The sequence below is a fragment of the Chiloscyllium plagiosum genome, chromosome 15 (assembly GCF_004010195.1).
Source record: "Chiloscyllium plagiosum isolate BGI_BamShark_2017 chromosome 15, ASM401019v2, whole genome shotgun sequence".
NCBI classification, from domain to species: Eukaryota; Metazoa; Chordata; class Chondrichthyes; order Orectolobiformes; family Hemiscylliidae; genus Chiloscyllium; species Chiloscyllium plagiosum.
This window is the reverse complement of record NC_057724.1, coordinates 30,940,623-30,960,502: the sequence shown is the minus strand read 5'-3', so window position 1 is coordinate 30,960,502 and position 19,880 is coordinate 30,940,623. Positions and strand designations below refer to the sequence as shown.

General features: G+C 40.9%; 1 protein-coding gene across 5 annotated transcripts in view; it reads left to right on the top strand.

Moving 5' to 3' along the window:
• enox2 (ecto-NOX disulfide-thiol exchanger 2) overlaps positions 1 to 19,880 on the top strand; it is a 213,247-nt gene that overhangs the window by 120,009 nt on the left and 73,358 nt on the right. For all 5 annotated transcript variants that reach the window (XM_043704632.1, XM_043704634.1, XM_043704631.1 and 2 more), the window contains one exon: positions 12,863 to 12,997. In XM_043704632.1, coding sequence (XP_043560567.1) covers positions 12,863 to 12,997 — 135 coding nt within the window. The remainder of the gene's footprint in view (positions 1 to 12,862; positions 12,998 to 19,880) is intronic.

Genomic DNA, 19,880 nt, shown 5'->3' with positions numbered 1-19,880 from the left:
AGCATTTGGATGGGTATATGAATAGGAAGGGTTTTGAGGGATATGGGCTAAATGCTGGAAAATGGGACTAGATTAGGTTAGGATATCTGGTCGGCATGGACGAGTTAGACCGAAGGGTCTGTTTCCGTGCTGTACATCTCTATGACTCTGATTCTGAGTAGCCAGTTCCAATTGGCATGCATCCAATGAATTCAAAGGAAGTGGTTATAGAAATTATCGAGAAATAGCTCACAATATTACAGAACCTAGTGGATTCTGACAGAGTTCCAGTGTTCAGAAAACTGCTAATGTAGTGCCCCTGTTTGAGAGACAGACAGGAAGCAGGAAACAACAAGGCAATTAACCTAATAAAGGTCTGCTATAATGTGTCTTTCGTTAACATAAATTAGCTGTAATGCAATGGTGAATTGGGAATGCTGTTTCTAAAATGCGAACTTGTAAAACGTGTGTTGGCTATAACACGATTCGATCAACAACACTAAGTGTTATTTGTATTGCACGACTTTTGTATAGAGCGGGGTTGTATGGGAATGGAGAAAGTGAGGTCTGCAGATGCTGGAGATCAAAGTTGAAACTTTATTGCTGGAACAGCACAGCAGGTCAGGCAGCATCCAGGGAACAGGAGATTCGACGTTTCGGGCACAGGCCCTTCTTCAGGAAGGGCCTTCCTGAAGAAGGGCCTGTGCCCGAAACATCGAATCTCCTGTTCCCTGGATGCTGCCTGACCTGCTGTGCTGTTCCAGCAATAAAGTTTCAACCTTGTATGGGAATGGAACTATCACATAATCGAAGAAATTACTGTGTCGTAAGGAAAAGGCTAGAGGCCATTATTCAGGAAAAAAAATATTAAGGAAAGCTTAATAGCATCAGTGTCAAATGGTTTTCTGAAAGGTAAATCACGTTTGACAAATTTGCTACAATTCTTTGAAGAAATAACCAACAGAGTTCATAAAGGGAAACTGATAGATGTAGTATATTTTCCAGAAGGCATTTGATAAGGTGCCACTATATTGCACAAAATTGAAGTCATGGTAATGGGGGTTTATATGTTAACATGGATTGAGATCTGGTTACAACACAAAAGACAAAGTCAGGATTAATGGGTCTTTTCCATGTTAGATATATGTAACTAGTGAAATGCCTCTATGCTCATGCATGGACCTTAATCATTTACTACCTATATTAATGACTTGGAGAGGGCAGAGTGTAACATATCCAAATTTGCTGATAGTACAAAAATAGGTAGGAGGTATATTGTGATGAGGGCTTAAGGAATCTATAAGAGGACATAGGTTGAGTGAATGGGCAAAAATATGGGGAAAGGAGTTTAATGCAGGGAAGTATGAGGTCATACAATTTGGTAAGCAGAATAAAAAGTCAGACAATTATTTAAGTGGAGAGAGACTCCAAAAAGCAGGTGTAGCACAGATTTATCTGGGTGCTTTTGTGCATTAAACATGAAAAGTTTGCATGCAGATACAGCAAGTAACTATGAAGGCAAATAGAGAATCTTAGCCTTCATTGCTAGAGGATTGGTGCTTTAGAAATAGGAACATTTTGTTGCAACAGTGCATGAAATTGGTGAGGCCACACCTGGAGGATTGTGTATGGTTTGTTCCCTGTATTTGAGAGAATATACTGGCATTGAAGGCAGTTCCAAAGAGCTTCATTTGATTAATTCTCGGATGAAGTTGTTTATTTTATCAAGAACAGCTAAGCAATTAAGAAGAATTCGTGATGGGTCTCATTGGTGGGTGGTCTTACTAGATTCTGAGGGGACTTGACCAGTATTCCTGCTCATGGTTTTTTTTAGGTCCACATGTGACAGTAACTTCCAGAATCAGACATCAGTGCTGCACATGATATTAGCATGCTGATCACCGTGCAGAGACCCTTGGAGTGGTTGCACGCACAGGATAGAACTTCATAGAATCCTTACAGTTTGGGGAACCGCCACAAGTCCACATTGACTCTCTGAAGAGTAACCAACCCAGACCCATTGCCCTATCCTGTTACTCTATGTTTACCTCTGACTAATGCATTTAACCTACACATCCCTGAACACTCTGAACTGTTTAGCATGGCCAAGTCACCTAACCTGAACATCTTTGGATTGTGGGAGGAAACCAGAGCACCTGGAGGAAACCCACGCCAACACAGGGAGAATGTGCAAACTCCGCATAGTCATCTGAGGCTGGAATTAAACTCTGGTCCCTGGTGCTGAGAGGCAACAGTGCTAACCACTGAGCCACCATGCTGCTGGGATGTTGAGTAGATGTTTGTACTAATGGGGAATCTCAAAATATGAGACATAGTAACAGAATAACGGGTCACTGATTAAAAATGAATGCAAAAAAAATCGGTCTTCCGCAAGGTAGTGATTGAAGCAAGGCTTGAAATTCTTTACACCAGAGAGGTGTAGAAGCTAGAAATTATTTAAAAAGGATGTAGGTTTTTGAATGTTGTGGAATTTGAAGCCTTTGAGGAACTGGTATGAAAGGGGAGTTGAGGCCTGGAGCAGATCATCCATGATATTATTGAACAGTAGGTCAGTCTTGACTGGTCAAATGACCTTCTCCTACTCTTCCTATTTTCTTACGTTCCTATCACCCTCACAGCTCAGTTAGTTTGACCAGCCTAGCCCAAGCAAAGAGCAATGTGGGCTTGAAGCAATTCTGCCAGTTATACTGTGGAATAGCAAGATCGGAAGAATAATAGCCTGGGACTTCGAATCATGTAATTGAAAATTTAAATTTTAATATGGATGAATCCCACCAAGTTACTGTCCTTTCATAGAGAAGTACATAACGGTGACAAGAGCTAAAGTAGAGGAAAAAAAAGCTTTCTCTTCATATTCACGCACTGTAGCCAACACATAAAACAGGGAAACCTAAGAAAGTTTTTACATAGTCTAATATTATAGACTGTTGCAGGAATGGGAAAATCATATGAAAGCATGCAAAGAGTTTACACAAGATATGGAAAGTATCTCTGCATTTTTCCCTGCCCTTCTCTTATGAAACCCTCGGCGTGTCCTTCCTACCTGCACACATCCTTCGTCTAGCACAGACCATGTGTCTCTCTCATCCTTTCACTGAAGGTAGTGTTTGAGAATTTTATGCCTTATGCCTATCTTGTGCTTATTAGCCTTCTGTTGTGGGTATCATTTAGGGAGTGCGTGAATATGAAGAGAAAGCTTTTTTTTCCTCTACTTTAGCTCTTGTCACCGTTATGTACTTCTCTATGAAAGGACAGTAACTTGGTGGGATTCATCCATATTAAAATTTAAATTTTCAATTACATGATTCGAAGTCCCAGGCTATTATTCTTCCGATCTTGCTATTCCACAGTATAACTGGCAGAATTGCTTCAAGCCCACATTGCTCTTTGCTTGGGCTAGGCTGGTCAAACTAACTGAGCTGTACAAGAGCTAAAGTAGATAGGAAATAGGAAGAGTAGGAGAAGGTATTTATCAAGCAAAGTATAAAATTCAACTGTAAATGGTCTGTAAGAGGGAGCAGTGTGTACCTGAACTGAATTTAAAAACGGGATTGTGCAAAATAATGAGATCTCACCCAATGAAACAACTGATATGTAGTCTTTAACTTCCCCATTTCTTATGGAGTGATAAATGGTTATAATCTTCAGAAGCATTTTCTGTGTCACAGTGATACAGTCATAATTTCCATATTTGGAATACCTACAAAATAATAGAATCCATCTTTAAAAATTGTAATATATATTAGAGACAGTACTTCCAGATGCTTGTTTGTTTTTAATCCAACTCCATTGTCATATGCTGACATGAACTTTCTTTAAAACAAAAGTCACCATCTTCTAACCGGGCTATAGGACTGTTCTGTCATTAGAGAGAGACACAACTGGTGGTGGTTTAACCTGAGGGTCTCCATGCCTCAGGTGAGGGGAGAGGTTGAGAAAGTGGGACTTTGGTGAAAACCTGTCAGTGTGGGAATTGAACCTATGCAGTTGGCATTACTGTGCATCGCAAATCAGCCACCAAACCAACTGAGCTAACCAGTCCCCCAAACCTATCATGTAACTTATGACATCACTAAATAAGTCAATCAAGATTACCATTCAGAAACAGCATACAGAAGATAATTCCAAACTGCCAAATATCTGAGAATATTCACCACTTTATCCAGCATATTGTTGTCAATTAATCAAATAAACTTATGTTCATATAAACCTAATTACAAAATAACAAGATTCTTTAGATAATGTTTCTGTTTTTGATATTTGGTTTGATGATGATATGGTAATAGTCAGACATTGGACCATCATAAACCGACATTTATCAACTTATTCAACTTGTCTTCTGATATAGTGGTAGATAGAGTATAATGTGGATAAATGTGAGGCTCTTCACTTTGATACCAAAAATAGAAAAAATAAGTTATTATTTAGCTGTAAATTAAGAGAGGGGAATGTTCAACAATACCTGGGCATTCTCATGCACCAGTTGCTTTCAGGAAATGTAGAGGTGCAGCAGGCAATAAAGAAGGCAAACTGTGAGTTGGCCTTTGTAGTAAGGGAATTCGCGTACGGGAGCAAGATGTCATGCTGCAGTTATTGCAAGGATTGGTGAGGTGACGCCAGGAATGAGTACAGTTTTAGTCTCCAACTAAATAAGGATGCTCTTGCTACATAAGATGTGCAATGAAGGTTAGCCACGTTGATTCCAGGGATGGCAGGGCTTATGTATGAGAAGAGAATGAGACTGTTAGGATTGTATTCACTGGAGCTTAGAATGGGGGTTGGGGGGGGAAGTCTCATAGAAAGCTATAAACATCTAACAGGGCTATAAAAGTTAGATGCAGGAAGGATGTTCGTGATGGTGAGTCCAAATCCAGGGTCATAGTTTAAGGACATGGGTTGAAAATGTAGAACTGAGATGAGGAGAAATTTCTTCACTCGGAGAATAGTGAGCATGTGGAATTCACTACCACAGGAAGTGATTGAGGCCAAAACATTGTCTTTACAAGAAGGAGATCAATATAGCTCAAGTGGCTGAAGTGATGTAGGGGTATGAGGACATATTACAGCAATGAGCTCAATGATCAGCCATGATTGTATTGAATGGCAGAGCAAACTCAAGGAGTTGAAGGCCTACTCCTGCTCCTAGGCAAAAGTGAGGACTGCAGATGGGTGAAATCAGAGTCTAGATTAGAGTGCAGGAAAAGCACAGCAGGTCAGGCAGCATCCGAGGAGCAGGAAAATCAATGTTTTGGGAAAAAGCCCTTCATCAGGACGGAAGGCAGGGAGTGGAAGGTTGGAACTGGAGTAAGGTTGGGGGAGGGGAAACGAGGAAACTGGTGAAGTCCACATTGATGCCCTGGGGTTGAAGTGTTCCAAGCCGAAAGATGAGGCATTCTTCCTCCAGGCATCGTGTCGTGAGAGAAAGGCAGTGGACCTGCATATCCTTGGCAGAGTGGAAAGGGGAGTTGAAATGTCGAGCCACAGGGCAGTGGGGTTGATTGGTGCGGGTGTCCCGGCAATATTCCCGAAAGCGCTCTGCGAGAAAGTGTCCAGTCTCCCCAATAGAGGAGAGCACATCGGGAGCAATGGATACAATAAATGACGTTGGTGGATGTGCAGGTGAAACTTTGATGGATGTGGGGTCCATTTGGAGGTGGTGGAAATGTTGGCAGATGATGCGGTTTATGCGAAGGTTGGTAGGGTGGAAGGTGAGGACCAGGGGGTTCTGTCCTTGTTACGGTTGGAGGGGTGGGGTTTGAGGGCAGAGGTGCGGGATGTAGATGAGATGCATTGTACGGCATCTTTAACCACGTGGGAAGGGAAATTATCTTTAAAGAAGGAGGCCATCTGATGTGTTCTGTGGTGGAACCGGTCCTCCTGGGAGCAGATACGGCGGAGACAGAAGAATTGGAAATACGGGATAGCATTTTTGCAGGACTATTCCTGCTCCTATCTTCTATGTCTATATTTTTTGCTAGGCTAAGCCTTAAAATTGTACTTTTTTTGGTTATTTTTGTAGGGGGTCTCTTAATGCCTAGTTGGGATGGAAACAGGGAAAAGTTGAGTGTTGGCACTATTTTAACAAGAAAGTCAAAACAAATATATTAAACTTTCAAATAAATTATAGACATTGCTGTGCAGTCTTACACTGGTTATATATACTTCCTGTATTATGACAGTATGGAAAGCACACAATGACAACCTCTTGTAACTTCAGGTCTTTGGGCTGGACTATCCTGTCTGTGTATATCTGATCTCTGTTCTTATTTTATCTTTTATTTCACCGCTGAGCGAATCTAAATGGGAGACCTTTTATCCTGGCTCTTATCCTATTAGCCCCTCCTTTCCATAGTCACACTCAGCTCCCATGGTTGAATATGCTTTTCTTGGTCAGCCAGGAATAGTTCATGAAACAAGGCATTTACATCCAGTGGTCTCTTATGTTTTAGAGCAATGTACATTATGTTCTTGTAATCTTAGACAAATAGTTCTCAGTTTCATGGTCTTGACTTTTTTCACAAATAAGCTTTTTAAAATTGTTATTCATACATGGTCCAACTGTTGGTTTCTAATAATGTTAGATTTTTACAACTTGACCTTGGCAGTGAGCAGTTTTGATCCCCTCATCGAAGAAAAGATTTCACTGGAGGCAGTTCAGAGAAGGTTCACTTGGATGATCCCTGATATGATGAGATTGTCTGATGAGCAAAGGCTGGGCAGGTTGGGACTCCATGCATTGACGTTTAGAACAATGGAAGGTGATCCCATTGAAACACATAAGAATCTTAAGGGACTTGAAAGATTAAATGCTGAGGATGTTTCTCCTCATGGGAGAGTCTAGGACCCAAGGGCATAGTCTCAAAATAAAGGGATACCAATTTAAGGCTAAGATAAGGAGGAATTTTGTCTCGCCTGAGGATTGAGTGTCTTTGGAACTTCTTGCCACAGAGAATTGTGGGGGGCAGAATTCGTGTGCATATTCAAGGCTGAGATTCTAGATCAGTAGGAGAATGCAGTGTTATGGAGAAAAGGCAGGAAAGTGGATGTGAGGAATTTCTGATCACCCTAATCCTGTTCAATGGCAGAGCAAGCTCGTGAGGCCAAATGGCTTAGTCCTTTCTTATTTTTTATGATCTTAGTTTCGCAGTTCAGCACCTTTTTCTGGTGCCCATTGAGATGATCTGGAATTAAAATAAATGGTATAATGTTTGCTGCATATTTGGAAATTGAACATGAGAGAGGGCAGCAGCCTAGGTCACTGGGCCTGTCTTTTGGTAGCCTGCTATCTAAAATGATTGTGACAGAAATGATGTTTGACACTACATCGTGCATGTTTGAGGTTTGGATGTGGATTTATTTTAAAAAGTCAAATAGAAAGAAGCAATCTTCTTAAATCTGTTTAACAACACCGCAAAAGGAATTATTTGAGCTCTTGGCTTCATCCCTGAACAGAGATTCCAACTTGCTGCAGTATTAACGATGTTATAATTGGGTGGATGTAATTCAGAATACATCCTAGTCACTTACATTTCAGGGAAACTTCAGAGACTGGCGGTTACTTAGGTGCTTACTTTTGTTGTAGTTATAGGGAGTGTTTTTACAGTTGAAGTATCATAATATAAAAGACTGGGGGAGCTGTTTGGTCTACAAGTCCATGTGGTTCTCTGCAACAGCATTCCCCTGCTCTTTCCACTTGGGCCTGACATTTTTTTCTCATCAAATGCTTGTTTATCTAATTTCTCTTTCAAATGCACGGAATCTTCCTCCACTTTTCTTAAACCATGCTATGTAGATCCTAATCATATTTGCTTATAATTTTTTTATAATTTTTCTTCTTGTTTCTATTTATTCTTTTTACATCACTTTAAATATTTGACCTCTCAATATTTCCTTCAAATGGGGCCATTTTCTGTCTTTTTTGTTCTATCTAGATCTATCATGATTTTGGATACGTATATGAAAACCCTTAACCTTCTTTTCTGAGCACTGCAGTCTTGTTTGTAATCTACAGACCTTATAAGATGCCTACCTGCAGTGTCTGTGCTTTATGGTAGTGATCACAAGAATGCTGCAAACCAAGAAGGATAGTTGTATATGATTGAATTTCAATCCAAACATCTTCCTTTTCACAACAAATGTAAGAAATTGCTTGTACTATTTGGAACTAAGATACCTAAATTACACAATATAAAAACAATGGTTTTCATGTCTTAACAACTGTTTGTTATTGTCACTTATCCCATTTTTTCCATTTAGTTAAATGCATTATTTTCAATGTTTTCATCTTCCAAAGTGCACGAGGTTTGGCTTTTTCACCAATGTCTGCTGGCTGAAACAGTGTGACCACTGATTCAGTTTGAAAATCTTCTCAGCTGACTATGTTGATTTATGTTGTTGCCTTAAAGCCTCTCTCTCCATTAGTTGCATTTGCTGTGTTTGGCAATGGTTTTTTTAACTCGGGCATCAAGTTTACATAATTGGACATTCAATGTCACATTCTATTTGTTCTTTAGTTTGTTTGTCAGTCAGTTTGGCCTGCAAAACACTGGAAGAGTCTTGTGAAGCATTTAGAGTTATTAGTCTGAGCTGCTGACTTGCTCCTGCTGATATGTGTCTTTGGCACCGTGTCTAATATCTGGAATTCCAGATCTTCAGTCTTGCAATAACATTTGAACACTCAGACTAATTTGTCCTCTTGGGATCAACATTGTTCTGCAACAGAGCATCAACCTTTCCTTCTAGGAAACAGGCTTATGAAGCTCATAAGGTTTCAGAAGCACTAGTGGCATATATTTTTTATTAGATCCTCTTCTGTCTTCATTGCAACAGTTAGAAAATACTTTTTTAAGCTATCTGACATTTCTCTCATAACTATACTTGATTTGTCCAACTTACTGTTTGACGTCTTTGTAAAGTGCATTTCTGTAGTCTTTATAGGTTTGTTTGTCACCTTAAATAAACTCCTGAATGCATAGTGATTTAACTTCTTGCAGTTAAAACTCTGTTTCCTCATCCTTTTATTTCATATGATGACTTTTGCTGTATCTACAATCTATCCTTTGGACTTAATCTTTATGCCAGCCCATCTGAGTTTTTTTTCTTTCATAATGAGATGTGCTGCTAGCTAGCCTAACATTTATTTACTTAGGAGAGATAATAGTGAGCTGCCTTTGTGTATCAGTGCGGATCTTGGGATGTTGAGCCACCCACAGTGCTGTTTGGAAAGGATTTCCAGGGTGTTGAACCAGCAACAGTGAAGGAATGGTATTTATAGTTTAAATTTAGATTGTGTGGGGTTTGAAAAGAATTTGTAGATGATGGTATCCCCCTGCAAATTGTCATTTTAGGTGGTGGAAATTGCAGATTTAGAAGGTGTCTTTATTAGAAGTAATCTAATGTCAGAGGAGCCTTGGCTAGTTTCTGCCATGCATCTTATAGATGGTGCACATTGATGCAGTGGTGAAGTAAGTGAATGTTAAAGGTGGAGTACTGGTGTAATCAAGCAGGCTGCTTTGCCCTGAATGGTGTCAAACTTCTTTATTTGTACTTAGCAACCTTTTGGTTCCTGAACGTCTATGTTTGGTCTAAGTCACACATTTATGTCTGTCCATTCAGCTAATTCTGAGCACCCTCTCCCTTACCCACATTTCAAAAGCTGTTATCGTTTCTCATCGTCTTTCTTCAGAGTACAACTCTCATATTCATAGAGTGCAACACTCCACTTTGATAACTGTTTAAATTTTTGTTAGCTTCATGCTGATGCTTTCGGATTTCAAGAAGTTGCTCAAATCGATAGTTGCTCTTCTTGCTACAGCTGTCTAATCTGGATTTCATTCTTAGATGGAACTTGGTGTTTATCATTGAACCAAGATTCTTGAATTGGTCCACTGCTCTATCTTGGCGCATCCACCCATGACTTTTCCTTTACCATTTAAAACTATAATGTTGATCTCTTCCTCATTTACATTCCATCTAAAAGACTCATTGTGCCTTTTAGACCAGTCCTGCCATGTCCTTTAGTTCTTCTTTTATTCCAGTTTTATGTTGTCATCTCCACATGTTGCAACCTCTAGTGTTGTAGCCATATCTCTCGGGTAACTCTTCCTGTAAAACCCTTGTTTTCTTCTCTCCCACAGTATTAAATAGCATAGGAAACAAAAGACACTCTTAACTTGACTTCCTTCAAGAAATGAAATTGCTTTCGAGAGATCAATTCTTGACAACTCCTGAAGCATTCCTGTATAACTCTTGCATTAGCCACAAAAGATGTTTGGACACACCAAACTTTAAAAGTGCCTTCCATAGATCATTACTCTGGGCAGTGATGAAAACATAGAATATGGCTGATGGTCATGAGTCCTTAAAGTCTACCACTATCTCCCACTCAATTGCAATACTTCCATGTATTGTCTCATCTGCACATTTTGAAAATGTACCATGTACAACCATCTACTAAGACTTTATAAAGCTCTGGTTAGGCCCCATTTGGAGTACTGTGTCCAGTTTTGGTCCACACACCTCAGGAAGGACATACTGGCACTGGAACGTGTCCAGCGGAGATTCACACGGATGATCCCTGGAATGACAGGTCTAACATATGAGGAATGGCTGAGGATACTGGGATTGTATTCGTTGGAGTTTAGAAGATTAAGGGGAGACTTAATAGAGACGTACAAAATAATACATGGCTTGGAAAAGGTGGATGCTAGGAAATTGTTTCAGTTAAACGAGGAGACTAGGACCCGTGGACACAGCCTTAGAATTAGAGGGGGTCATTTCAGAACAGAAATGCGGAGGCATTTCTTCAGCCAGAGAGTGGTGGGCCTGTGGAATTCATTGCCACGGAGTGCAGTGGAAGCCGGGACGCTAAATGTCTTCAAGGCCGAGATTGATAGATTCTTGTTGTCTCGAGGAATTAAGGGCTACGGGGAGAACGCTGGTAAAGTGGAGCTGAAATGCGCATCAGCCATGATTGAATGGCGGAGTGGACTTGATGGGCCGAATGGCCTTACTTCCACTCCTATGTCTTATGGTCTTATGGTATAATTCATTGATATAGATCAAGACAAACAGCAAGGTTTGTACTGATCTTTGAACATCAGTGTATACCTTCCTCCAGTCTGAGAAATAACTATTTGCCACTACAGTTTTCTGTTATTCACCAACTTTTTACTTTACTCTATGGTTTTCTGCTTTGCTGGTAAACATGCTATGTGGCACTTTTATCAAACACCCTTTAGAGGTCGATAGCACCAAATCAATCACATTACCATCATCAGTGTCTGAGTGTAGCTCATTGAAAAAACTCAATTCAGGTAGTTAAACATGATTTACCTCCAACATGTTCTTCTAAGCTGACTTTCATTAATTAATCCAAATTTGTCGAAATATCTACAATTGTGTCCTGGTTATCATAAGTAAAAACTTACCCACCACTGAGGTTAAACTGACTGGCCTGTTGTTGCTGGCTTTATTCTTTCACATTTTTGTTTTGAACAGTAACCTTACGTTTGGAAGTCTCCAGTTCTCTGACACCACCTTTGTACCTAAGGCATTTTGAAGAATTATGGCCAGAGTCTCTGCCACTAGTACCCTTGCATCCTTTGCATTCCCTGAATTATCATTTGGACGCAGTGGCATATCAATGTGAAGTAATGTTAGCCTTTCAAATAAGCTATCTTTATCATTTGTTAGCTTATTCAGCATCTGAACAATCTCCTCATTCACTGAGTCTAGCAGCATCAACTTCCCCATAAAGACACCTCGGCCAAAGGTCCTCCTTTTGATCCCTGTTTGACCCAATGCCTCCTTTACTATAGTTTCATTATTTTTATATATGTAGAAAACTTTTGGACAACTTGTTATGTTACCTGTTTTAATTTCTCATATTCTCTCTTTGACCCTCTTCTTCCAGTTTTCACTTTCTCTCCAAATCTTCTACATCAGCCTGGTTCTGACTTGTTTTATCAACCTAACATCTGTCTCCTTCATCTTGTCATCTAACTTGCATGTTTCTTCTATGTTTCTTCTATCTGTCTTCCTGTCATCTGACTGTAAGTCTCTGTGTCTCCCTCTGCATACTCTCCCACCACTTCCCAGTTTGCAAGAAAATTGAATATACTTTACTGAAACTTACTCAGACTCTCTGCCAGAATATGGCACTGAATTCTTGACTCCTTACATAGCAGTTTTTAACCTTCTTACTTTAAATAGATGTTTCATTTTGCTGAAAGTGTGTTGCTCAAATAGAATGTGTCTGTATCTGCCAGCCCACAAACAATGGACTGAATGGTCACCTCCTGTCCTGTAAACATCTTATGAGTAACGTAGATTTTTAAAAAATGAATATTCAAAGTATTGGTAATATAAAATATTGGTATTGATGCATATGAAAATGAGTTAACAGCAAGAATATAACTTTGACCACTTAACTGAGTTTTCAAAATCTGATAGGAGCAGGTAGCTGAAACCTTAAATCTGTGTGCCAGTTTAATTCCTGTCAGCAATTTGGAAGAAAGTTTGAATTACTTCACTGGTGGCGAAACTTGAAAATACTTAGGGAAATGTTATGTAGTTGTGGAAGGTCCCAAATTTTGGCTTTAATCTGTGTTGTGTTCACTGTCACCTGGGATAGTGGTACAGAAACGCTACTTAAGCTAGAATTGATAGGTGGCTAATATGACGTGACCTTCAGGATAATAGAAATTTAATTTTAAAAATGCAGTATTATTTTTCCAAAAGTTGTTATAATCACTGAAATAAAGCACAGAAGGCCTTATTAATTTCTTTGGGTAAAGAACTAAGTAATTAATGAATAATTACAGTTATGAAATAACATTATTTATATTCTTCATTTGCACAGATCATTTCAAAAACTTAGCTTTAGACTCCAGCCCACCTGGAATGTCATTATCAGACCCTACAGCTTGGACAACAGCTATGAACAATCTCGGAATGGGACCCCCAATTGGAATGACTGGACAGCCGCTTATGTCAGGTATATTTGATTCTATTGCTTGACAAAACCCTTCTGTTGTTTTGCCTACTTACGTTGATTAACACTGGATACTGCTCTCCTGAGAAAGTTGTTCAGTTTTGAAATTTTAAGAGTTTAATTCCAAAATTGACTTTGTATTCTTTGGGTGCCATAATTGTTTGATATAGTGATGTAGTGATATACCAAATAATGGCCTACTTTTCATTCCTTAAAATGGAAAAAAAAACTTTTTGGATGGTAAAAAATATTCTATCTGGCCAATGATGATTCTGCTGATGAATGTGGATCCACTTTTGGAAACCCTTGAAGATTGGGTTTAATCTAAACTGAGGTTTGGATGGATAGATGGATGAAATGCAAAATGTTCAGAACTAGCAGGTTTCATTTAAATGCTGCAGATCTGCCAAGTCACCTGAGCAGATGTCAGCATAGAAGGTGTGCATGAGTGTATCTTGGGCACATCTTAGCTCATGAGATCCAAAGGAGTGCTTTCCTGGCTCTAGAAATTACTTTTTATTTTCATTTTCCCAAGTGATTCATTGAACAAAGACAACAACTTGTACTTATGTAATACATTTCACAACCTGGCATGAACATTATCAAACATAACCTGATGCTAACATGTAGGAGCAGAACATAGAACTCAAGTTCTTATGTGCTGCACCTTTCTACAGTCCTTCCCATTTAAATGATAGTCAGCAACTTTGTTCTTCCCCTCATTATATTTCACCTGCCAAGATTTTGCCCACTCACTTAACCTGTTTATGAAGACATTTTGTGTCAACCTCACCACTTGGCTTCCCACCTTCTTTCATGTCTTTCGCAAACTTGGAGATAGTACATTCATCTCCAACATCCGGCCATTAATAAATATTGTAAATACTTGTGGCTCCAGCACTGATTCTTGTGCCACTCCATTAATTACAGGTTGTCAGCCTGAAAAAGCCCCCTGATTCCAACTGTTTGTCCTCTATTAGTTTGCGAATCTCTAACCATGCTAGTATGTTAAATCCAACATCTTGGGCTGTCATCTTATTATGTACGCTAATGTGTAGTACCTTATTAAATGCCCTTTGCAAATCCAAATATCTATCCTGCTTTTCCAAATTCTAGGGATTCTTGTAAGGGCGCCCAGTTTCTCTCTGTAGTTGCTTCTGGTAATATCCTATGAATGAATTTGCAAAATGTATTGTCACTTGCATTTTACAGTGAATAGAAGTGTAAAATATGGTGAAATGTTTCCACTGTTGCCATAATCCAGTGCCATTTTGAATAGTTTAAGAATAGAAAGGGTAAAAAGATATAACTGAAACAAAGTCTATCTTTATCTCCTCTACCATGAGTCCTGAGTTGGCTCACCAGTGACACAACACCTGTGCCTCCACCCCTCCTCTACCGCTTCACCACTGTTTGCGCTGAACCCACATTTTAGGAGTCGCCACTCTTTAGGTCACATCTGGGCCCACCTTGTCAATGCTACTGCCAAGTCCTATGCTGAACCCACACTCGCCCTGCAGCATGGAGTCTCTGGTTTTGCTGCTATTGCCTCGCCAATGACCAGAAGTCCCTGCTCTTGGCCTACCACGCTGCTACAGTTGCTGCCTCACCAATGCCAGGTGTCCATGCTCTGGGCCTACTGACACCAGGAGTCCCTGGTTCTGCTGCCAGGCTACGTGGCGTTCATGCCAAGAGTCCTGCTCCAGCTTCCCTCATCCAAGATGTTGCCTTTCCAGTGCCGCCATCCTGAAGAAGCCGCAGCCTCAGATTGATGGAGCCACCGCAGGCCCTGAACACCAGGTGGACATCTGCTGCCTCTGACCAACTGGGGGTAGTTGCAATGCCACACAGCCACTGATGAAAAGAAAATGAAGGAAAAAGAAACTAAAAAGAAGGAAGGAAAAAGAAAGCATATGAGAGTGGATGAGCCCCAGGCAAAAGCCTGCATACAGTCCTGCTACCCTGCAGCCAAATTGGACAGTTTGATGCAACCCGTCAAATCCATTAGATTTGTCAGCCATTAGTACCATTAATTTCTCTGTCTTCTCTGGTGATAGTCATTGCATTTATTTCCTCCTGATTGTATGGTCATTACCTCTTGATTAATTAGCACTTTTTTTGAATGTTGATGCCAAATCCTGCCATGGAGGTCAGAGGTTTTGCCTGGTGGCAGCAATTTATCACTAGCTTCCCCCGGACTTTATCCAGCTCTGTCTTTACCCCTGCTTACTCCAAGGACACCCTCTTTTTACTTTGACCATGGATGGTATAGTTAGTAAGTTTGCAAATGACACCAAAATTGGAGGTGTAGTGGACAGTGAAGAAGGTTACCTCGGATTGCAACGGAATCTTGATCAGATAGGCCAGTGGGCTGAGGAGTGGTTGATGGAGTTTAATTTAGATAAATGTGAGGTGCTGCATTTTGTAAAAGCAAATCAGAGCAAGACTTATACACTTAATGGTAAGGTCCTAGGGAGTGTTGCTGAACAAAGAGACCTTGGAGTGCAGGATAGGATAGTGAAGTCGGCGTTTGGTATGCTTTCCTTTATTGGTCAGAGTATTGAGTACAGGAGTTGGGAAGTCATGTTTCGGCTGTACAGAACATTGGTTAGGCCACTGTTGAAATATTGCGTGCAATTCTGGTCTCCTTCCTATCGGAAAGATGTTGTGATACTTGAAAGGGTTCAGAAAAAATTTACAAGGATGTTGCCAGGGTTGGAGGATTTGAGCTATAGAGAGAGATTAAATAGGCTGGGGATGTTTTCCCTGGTGCGACAGAGGCTGAGGGGTAACATTATAGAGGTTTATAAAATCATGAGGGGCATGGATAGGATAAATAGACAAAGTCTTTTGTCTGGGGTGGGGGAGTCCATAGAGCATAGGTTTAGGGTGAGAGGGAAAAGATATAAAAGAGACCTACGGGGCAACGTTTTCACGCAGAGAGTGGTGCAAGTGTGGAATGCGCTGCCAGAGGAAGTGGTGGAGGCTAGTAGAATTGCAACATTTAAAAGGTATCTGGATGGGTATATGAATAGGAGGGGTTTCGAGGGATATGGGCCAGGTGATGGCAGGTGGGACTTGATTGGGTTGGGATATCTGGTCGGCATGGACAATTTGGACCGAAGGGTCTGTTTCCGAGTCTCTCTGAGGTGGGGGAAGAAGGTGAAAGGTTGGAGAGGAAGGTGAAACGGATAGATAGGAAAGACACCAGGAGTTAGCAAAGATATGTAGGAAAGGCCACATTACAGTGATCATGGGGGATTTCAATATGCAGGTAAAATGTGAAAATCGGGTTGGTAGTGGATTGCAAGAAAACAAATTTTTGACATGGCTCAGAGATGGCTTTTTGAAGCAGCTTGTAGTGGAGCCACTGGGGAACAGGCAGCACTGGATTTAGTGTTGTGCAATGAGGCTGTCTTGATAAGGGAGCTTAAGGTGAAGGAACCATGAGGAGCCAGTGATTATAATATGATTGCATTTACTCTGCAATTTGAGATGGAGAAGATAGAATCAGAGGTAATAGTATTCCAGCTGAATAAATGAAACTACAGTGTCGGAAGAGCTGGGTGGAATTGACTGGGAGAGGAGCCTAGCAGGAAAGACAGTGGAATAGCAATGGCAGGGGTTTCTGGGATAACTCAGGAGACACAACAGAGATTTATCCCAAGGAGAAAGAAGCATGGTACAGAGAGGATGAGGCAACCATAGCTGACTAGTGAAGTCATGGATAGTATAAAGCAAGAGAGAAAGCATATAATGTAGCAAAGGACAGTGAGAAACCAGAGGATTGGGCTGCTTACAAAGACCAACAGAAGGCAGATTAAATATGAGGGTAAGCTATCCAGTAATATAAAGGAAAACTGTTAGAGTTTCTTTAGAAATACAAAGGGAAAAAGTGGACATTGGGCCACTGGAAAATGACACCAGAGAGACAGTAGTGGGGAGCTAAGGAACTGAATAATTACTTCACGTCAGTCTTCATGGTGAAAGACACAAGTAATATCCCAAAATTTCAAGTGTGAGGGACCAGAGCTGAGTATGGTGGTCATCACCAAGAAGAAAATGCTGGAAAAACTGAAAGGCGGCCTGAAGGTGGGTAAATCACCACCTGGATTAGATGGACTACACCCCAGAGTTCAAACGGAGATAGCTGAAGAGATATTGGAGCAGTTAGTGGTGATTTTTCAGGAATTGCTACAATCAGGGAGGGTCCCAGAAGACTCAAAAATTATTAATGTGACTCCACTGTCTAAAAATGGAGTAAGACAAAAGACGATAAATTACAGACAGATTAGCCTAACCTCCGTCCTGGGTAAGATCCTGAAATCCATTGTAAAGGATGAGATTTCTGAATATTCGGAAGTATATGGTAAAATAGGGCAATATCAGCATGATTTCATCAAGGGAAGGTCATGCCTGATAAATCTGCTAGAATTCTTTGAGGAAGTAACAAGCAGTTTAGACCAAGGAGAACCAATGGATGTTATCTATCCAGACTTCAAGAAGGCCTTTGACAAGATGTTGTACGGGAGGCTACTGAGTAAGGTAAGGGTCCATAGTGTTAGAGGCAGTGTGCTAGCATGAATAGAAGCTTGGCTGTCTGGCAGAAAGCAGAGAGATGGCAGCTGCTGACAAGTGTGTTCCGCAAGGCTCAGTGTTGGGACCACGACCTTTCATTTTATACATTAGCAATCTAGTTGAAGGAACTGAGGGCATTCTGGCTAAGTTTTCAGATGATACAGAGATAGGTAGAGAGATAGGTAGCATTGAGGAGGCAGGGAGGCTGCAGAAAGATTTGGACAGGTTAGGAGAGTGGGCAAAGAAGTGGCAGATGGAGTACAATGTGGGAATGTGTGTGGTCATACACTTTGATAGGAAGATTAGCGGCATAGATTATTTTCTAAATGGGGAGAAAATCCAGAAGTCTGAAGTGCAAAGAGACTTGGGAATTCTAGTCCAGGATTCTCTCAGGGTAAACTTGCAGGTTGAGTCAATTGTTAGGAACATAAAAGCAATTATGTCATTTATTTTGAGATGACTTGAATATAAAAGCAGTCATGTACTTCTGAGGCTCTAAGGCTCTGGTCAGACCACATTTGAAGTATTGTGTGCAGCTTTGGGCCCCAAAACTGGCCCTGGATTGTATTCAGAGAATATTTGCAAGAATGGTCTCGAATGAAAAACTTAACATATGAGAAACTTCTGAGGACTCTGGACCTATACTCGATGGAGTTTCAAAGGATGAGTGGGGGATTCTAATATGAACTTAGAGGATACTGAGTGGTCTAGACTGAGTAGATGTTGGGCAGATGTTTCCATTTGTAGGAAAGACTAGGCACAGCCTTCCGGAAAGGGAAGACCTTTTAGTATGGAGATAAGGAGAAGCTTCAGCTGGAGAGTGGTGAGTCTATGGAATTCATTGCCACAGTAGGCTGTGCAAGCCAGGTCATTGAATCAATTTAAGACTGAGATAGATGCGTCCTTGAGTATCAAGGGTTATGGCGAAAAAGTGGGAGAATGTGGTTGAGAAACTTGTCAGCCATGATTGAATGGTGAAGCAGACTCCATGGGTTGACTGACCTAATTTCTGCTCCTATGTCTTATGGTCTTATCAGTATCACACTGCGGTATGTGCCATGATTTGGAGACGCCGGTGTTGAACTGGTGTGCAAAGTTAAAAATCACAACACCAGGTTATAGTCCAACAGGTTTATTTGGAAGCAATAGCTTTCGGAGTCCTGCTCCTTCATCAGGTGGAAACATCTACTCAGTCCAGGCCATTCAGTATCCTCGAAGTTCCTATTAGATTCTCCCCTCATCCTTCAAAACTCCATCGAGTATAGACCCAGAGTCCTCAGACCTTCCTCATATGTTAAGTTTTTCACTCCTGAGACCATTCTTGTGAAGATTCTCTGAACATGGTCCACCTGATGAAGGAGCAGTGCTCTAAAAGCCAGTGCTTCCAAATAAACCTGTTGGACTATAACCTGGTGTTGTGTGATTTTTAACAGCATGTGCCAGCACCTTACATGCCAAATGCACTGGATCAATCAAATGGCAGTATTTTAGAGTCAAGGTGTCCAAATAGGGTTAAGAGGGGCAATGATCAGTCAGAGGGTACTGCCACGCTCAAAGAACTGGTGAATTTCCAGTTTAGGGACTTTACCGTGGTTGGTCAAGTGCTTGGTCCTGCTGGAGTTTTGACATTTGTATCCTTACCATCCAGTGACTGTGCCTTGAGATTTCTGAATAATCACTTCACATCAGTCTTCACAGTGGAAGAAGCTAGTAATATCCTAAAAATTCTAGAGTGTCAGGGGCCAGAGCTGATGATGGTGGCCATCACCAAGAAGAAAATGCTAGAGAAACTGAATGGCCTGAAGGTGGATAAATCACCTGGACCATATGGACTACACCCCAGAGTTCGAAGGGAGATAACTGAAGAGAGGTAAAGTGCAATCTTCTGTGGGTCAACCAGAATGTAGCAGAAACATCAGTCTCGGGGCTGACTGTGCTCAGATGGGATGCTGCCAAGTCACGTCAGGGAGTGGGCCAAAATCATTGCTGGAGTTTTGTACATTTTTGGTCAGGGGAACTTTGATTCTTCTTTGTTTATGGCATGAGTGTGACTGATGAGGTAAGTATTTAATTCCCATCCCTAACTGCTCTGTAGAAGATGATGGTGAGCTGCCACCTTGAACTGCTGCAGTCTTTGGATGTGCAGGAACACCTCTGTGCTGTTAAGGGGATTGTTGCTGTGTTAAAGTTTAGGAACTATGAAGAAATGGTATTATAGCGCTAAGCCAAGATGATGTGTGGCTTGGAGGGGAACTTGTGGATCTTAGTGCTCCAGTGCATGGTCTTCTCAGTGGTAGAATTGCAGGTT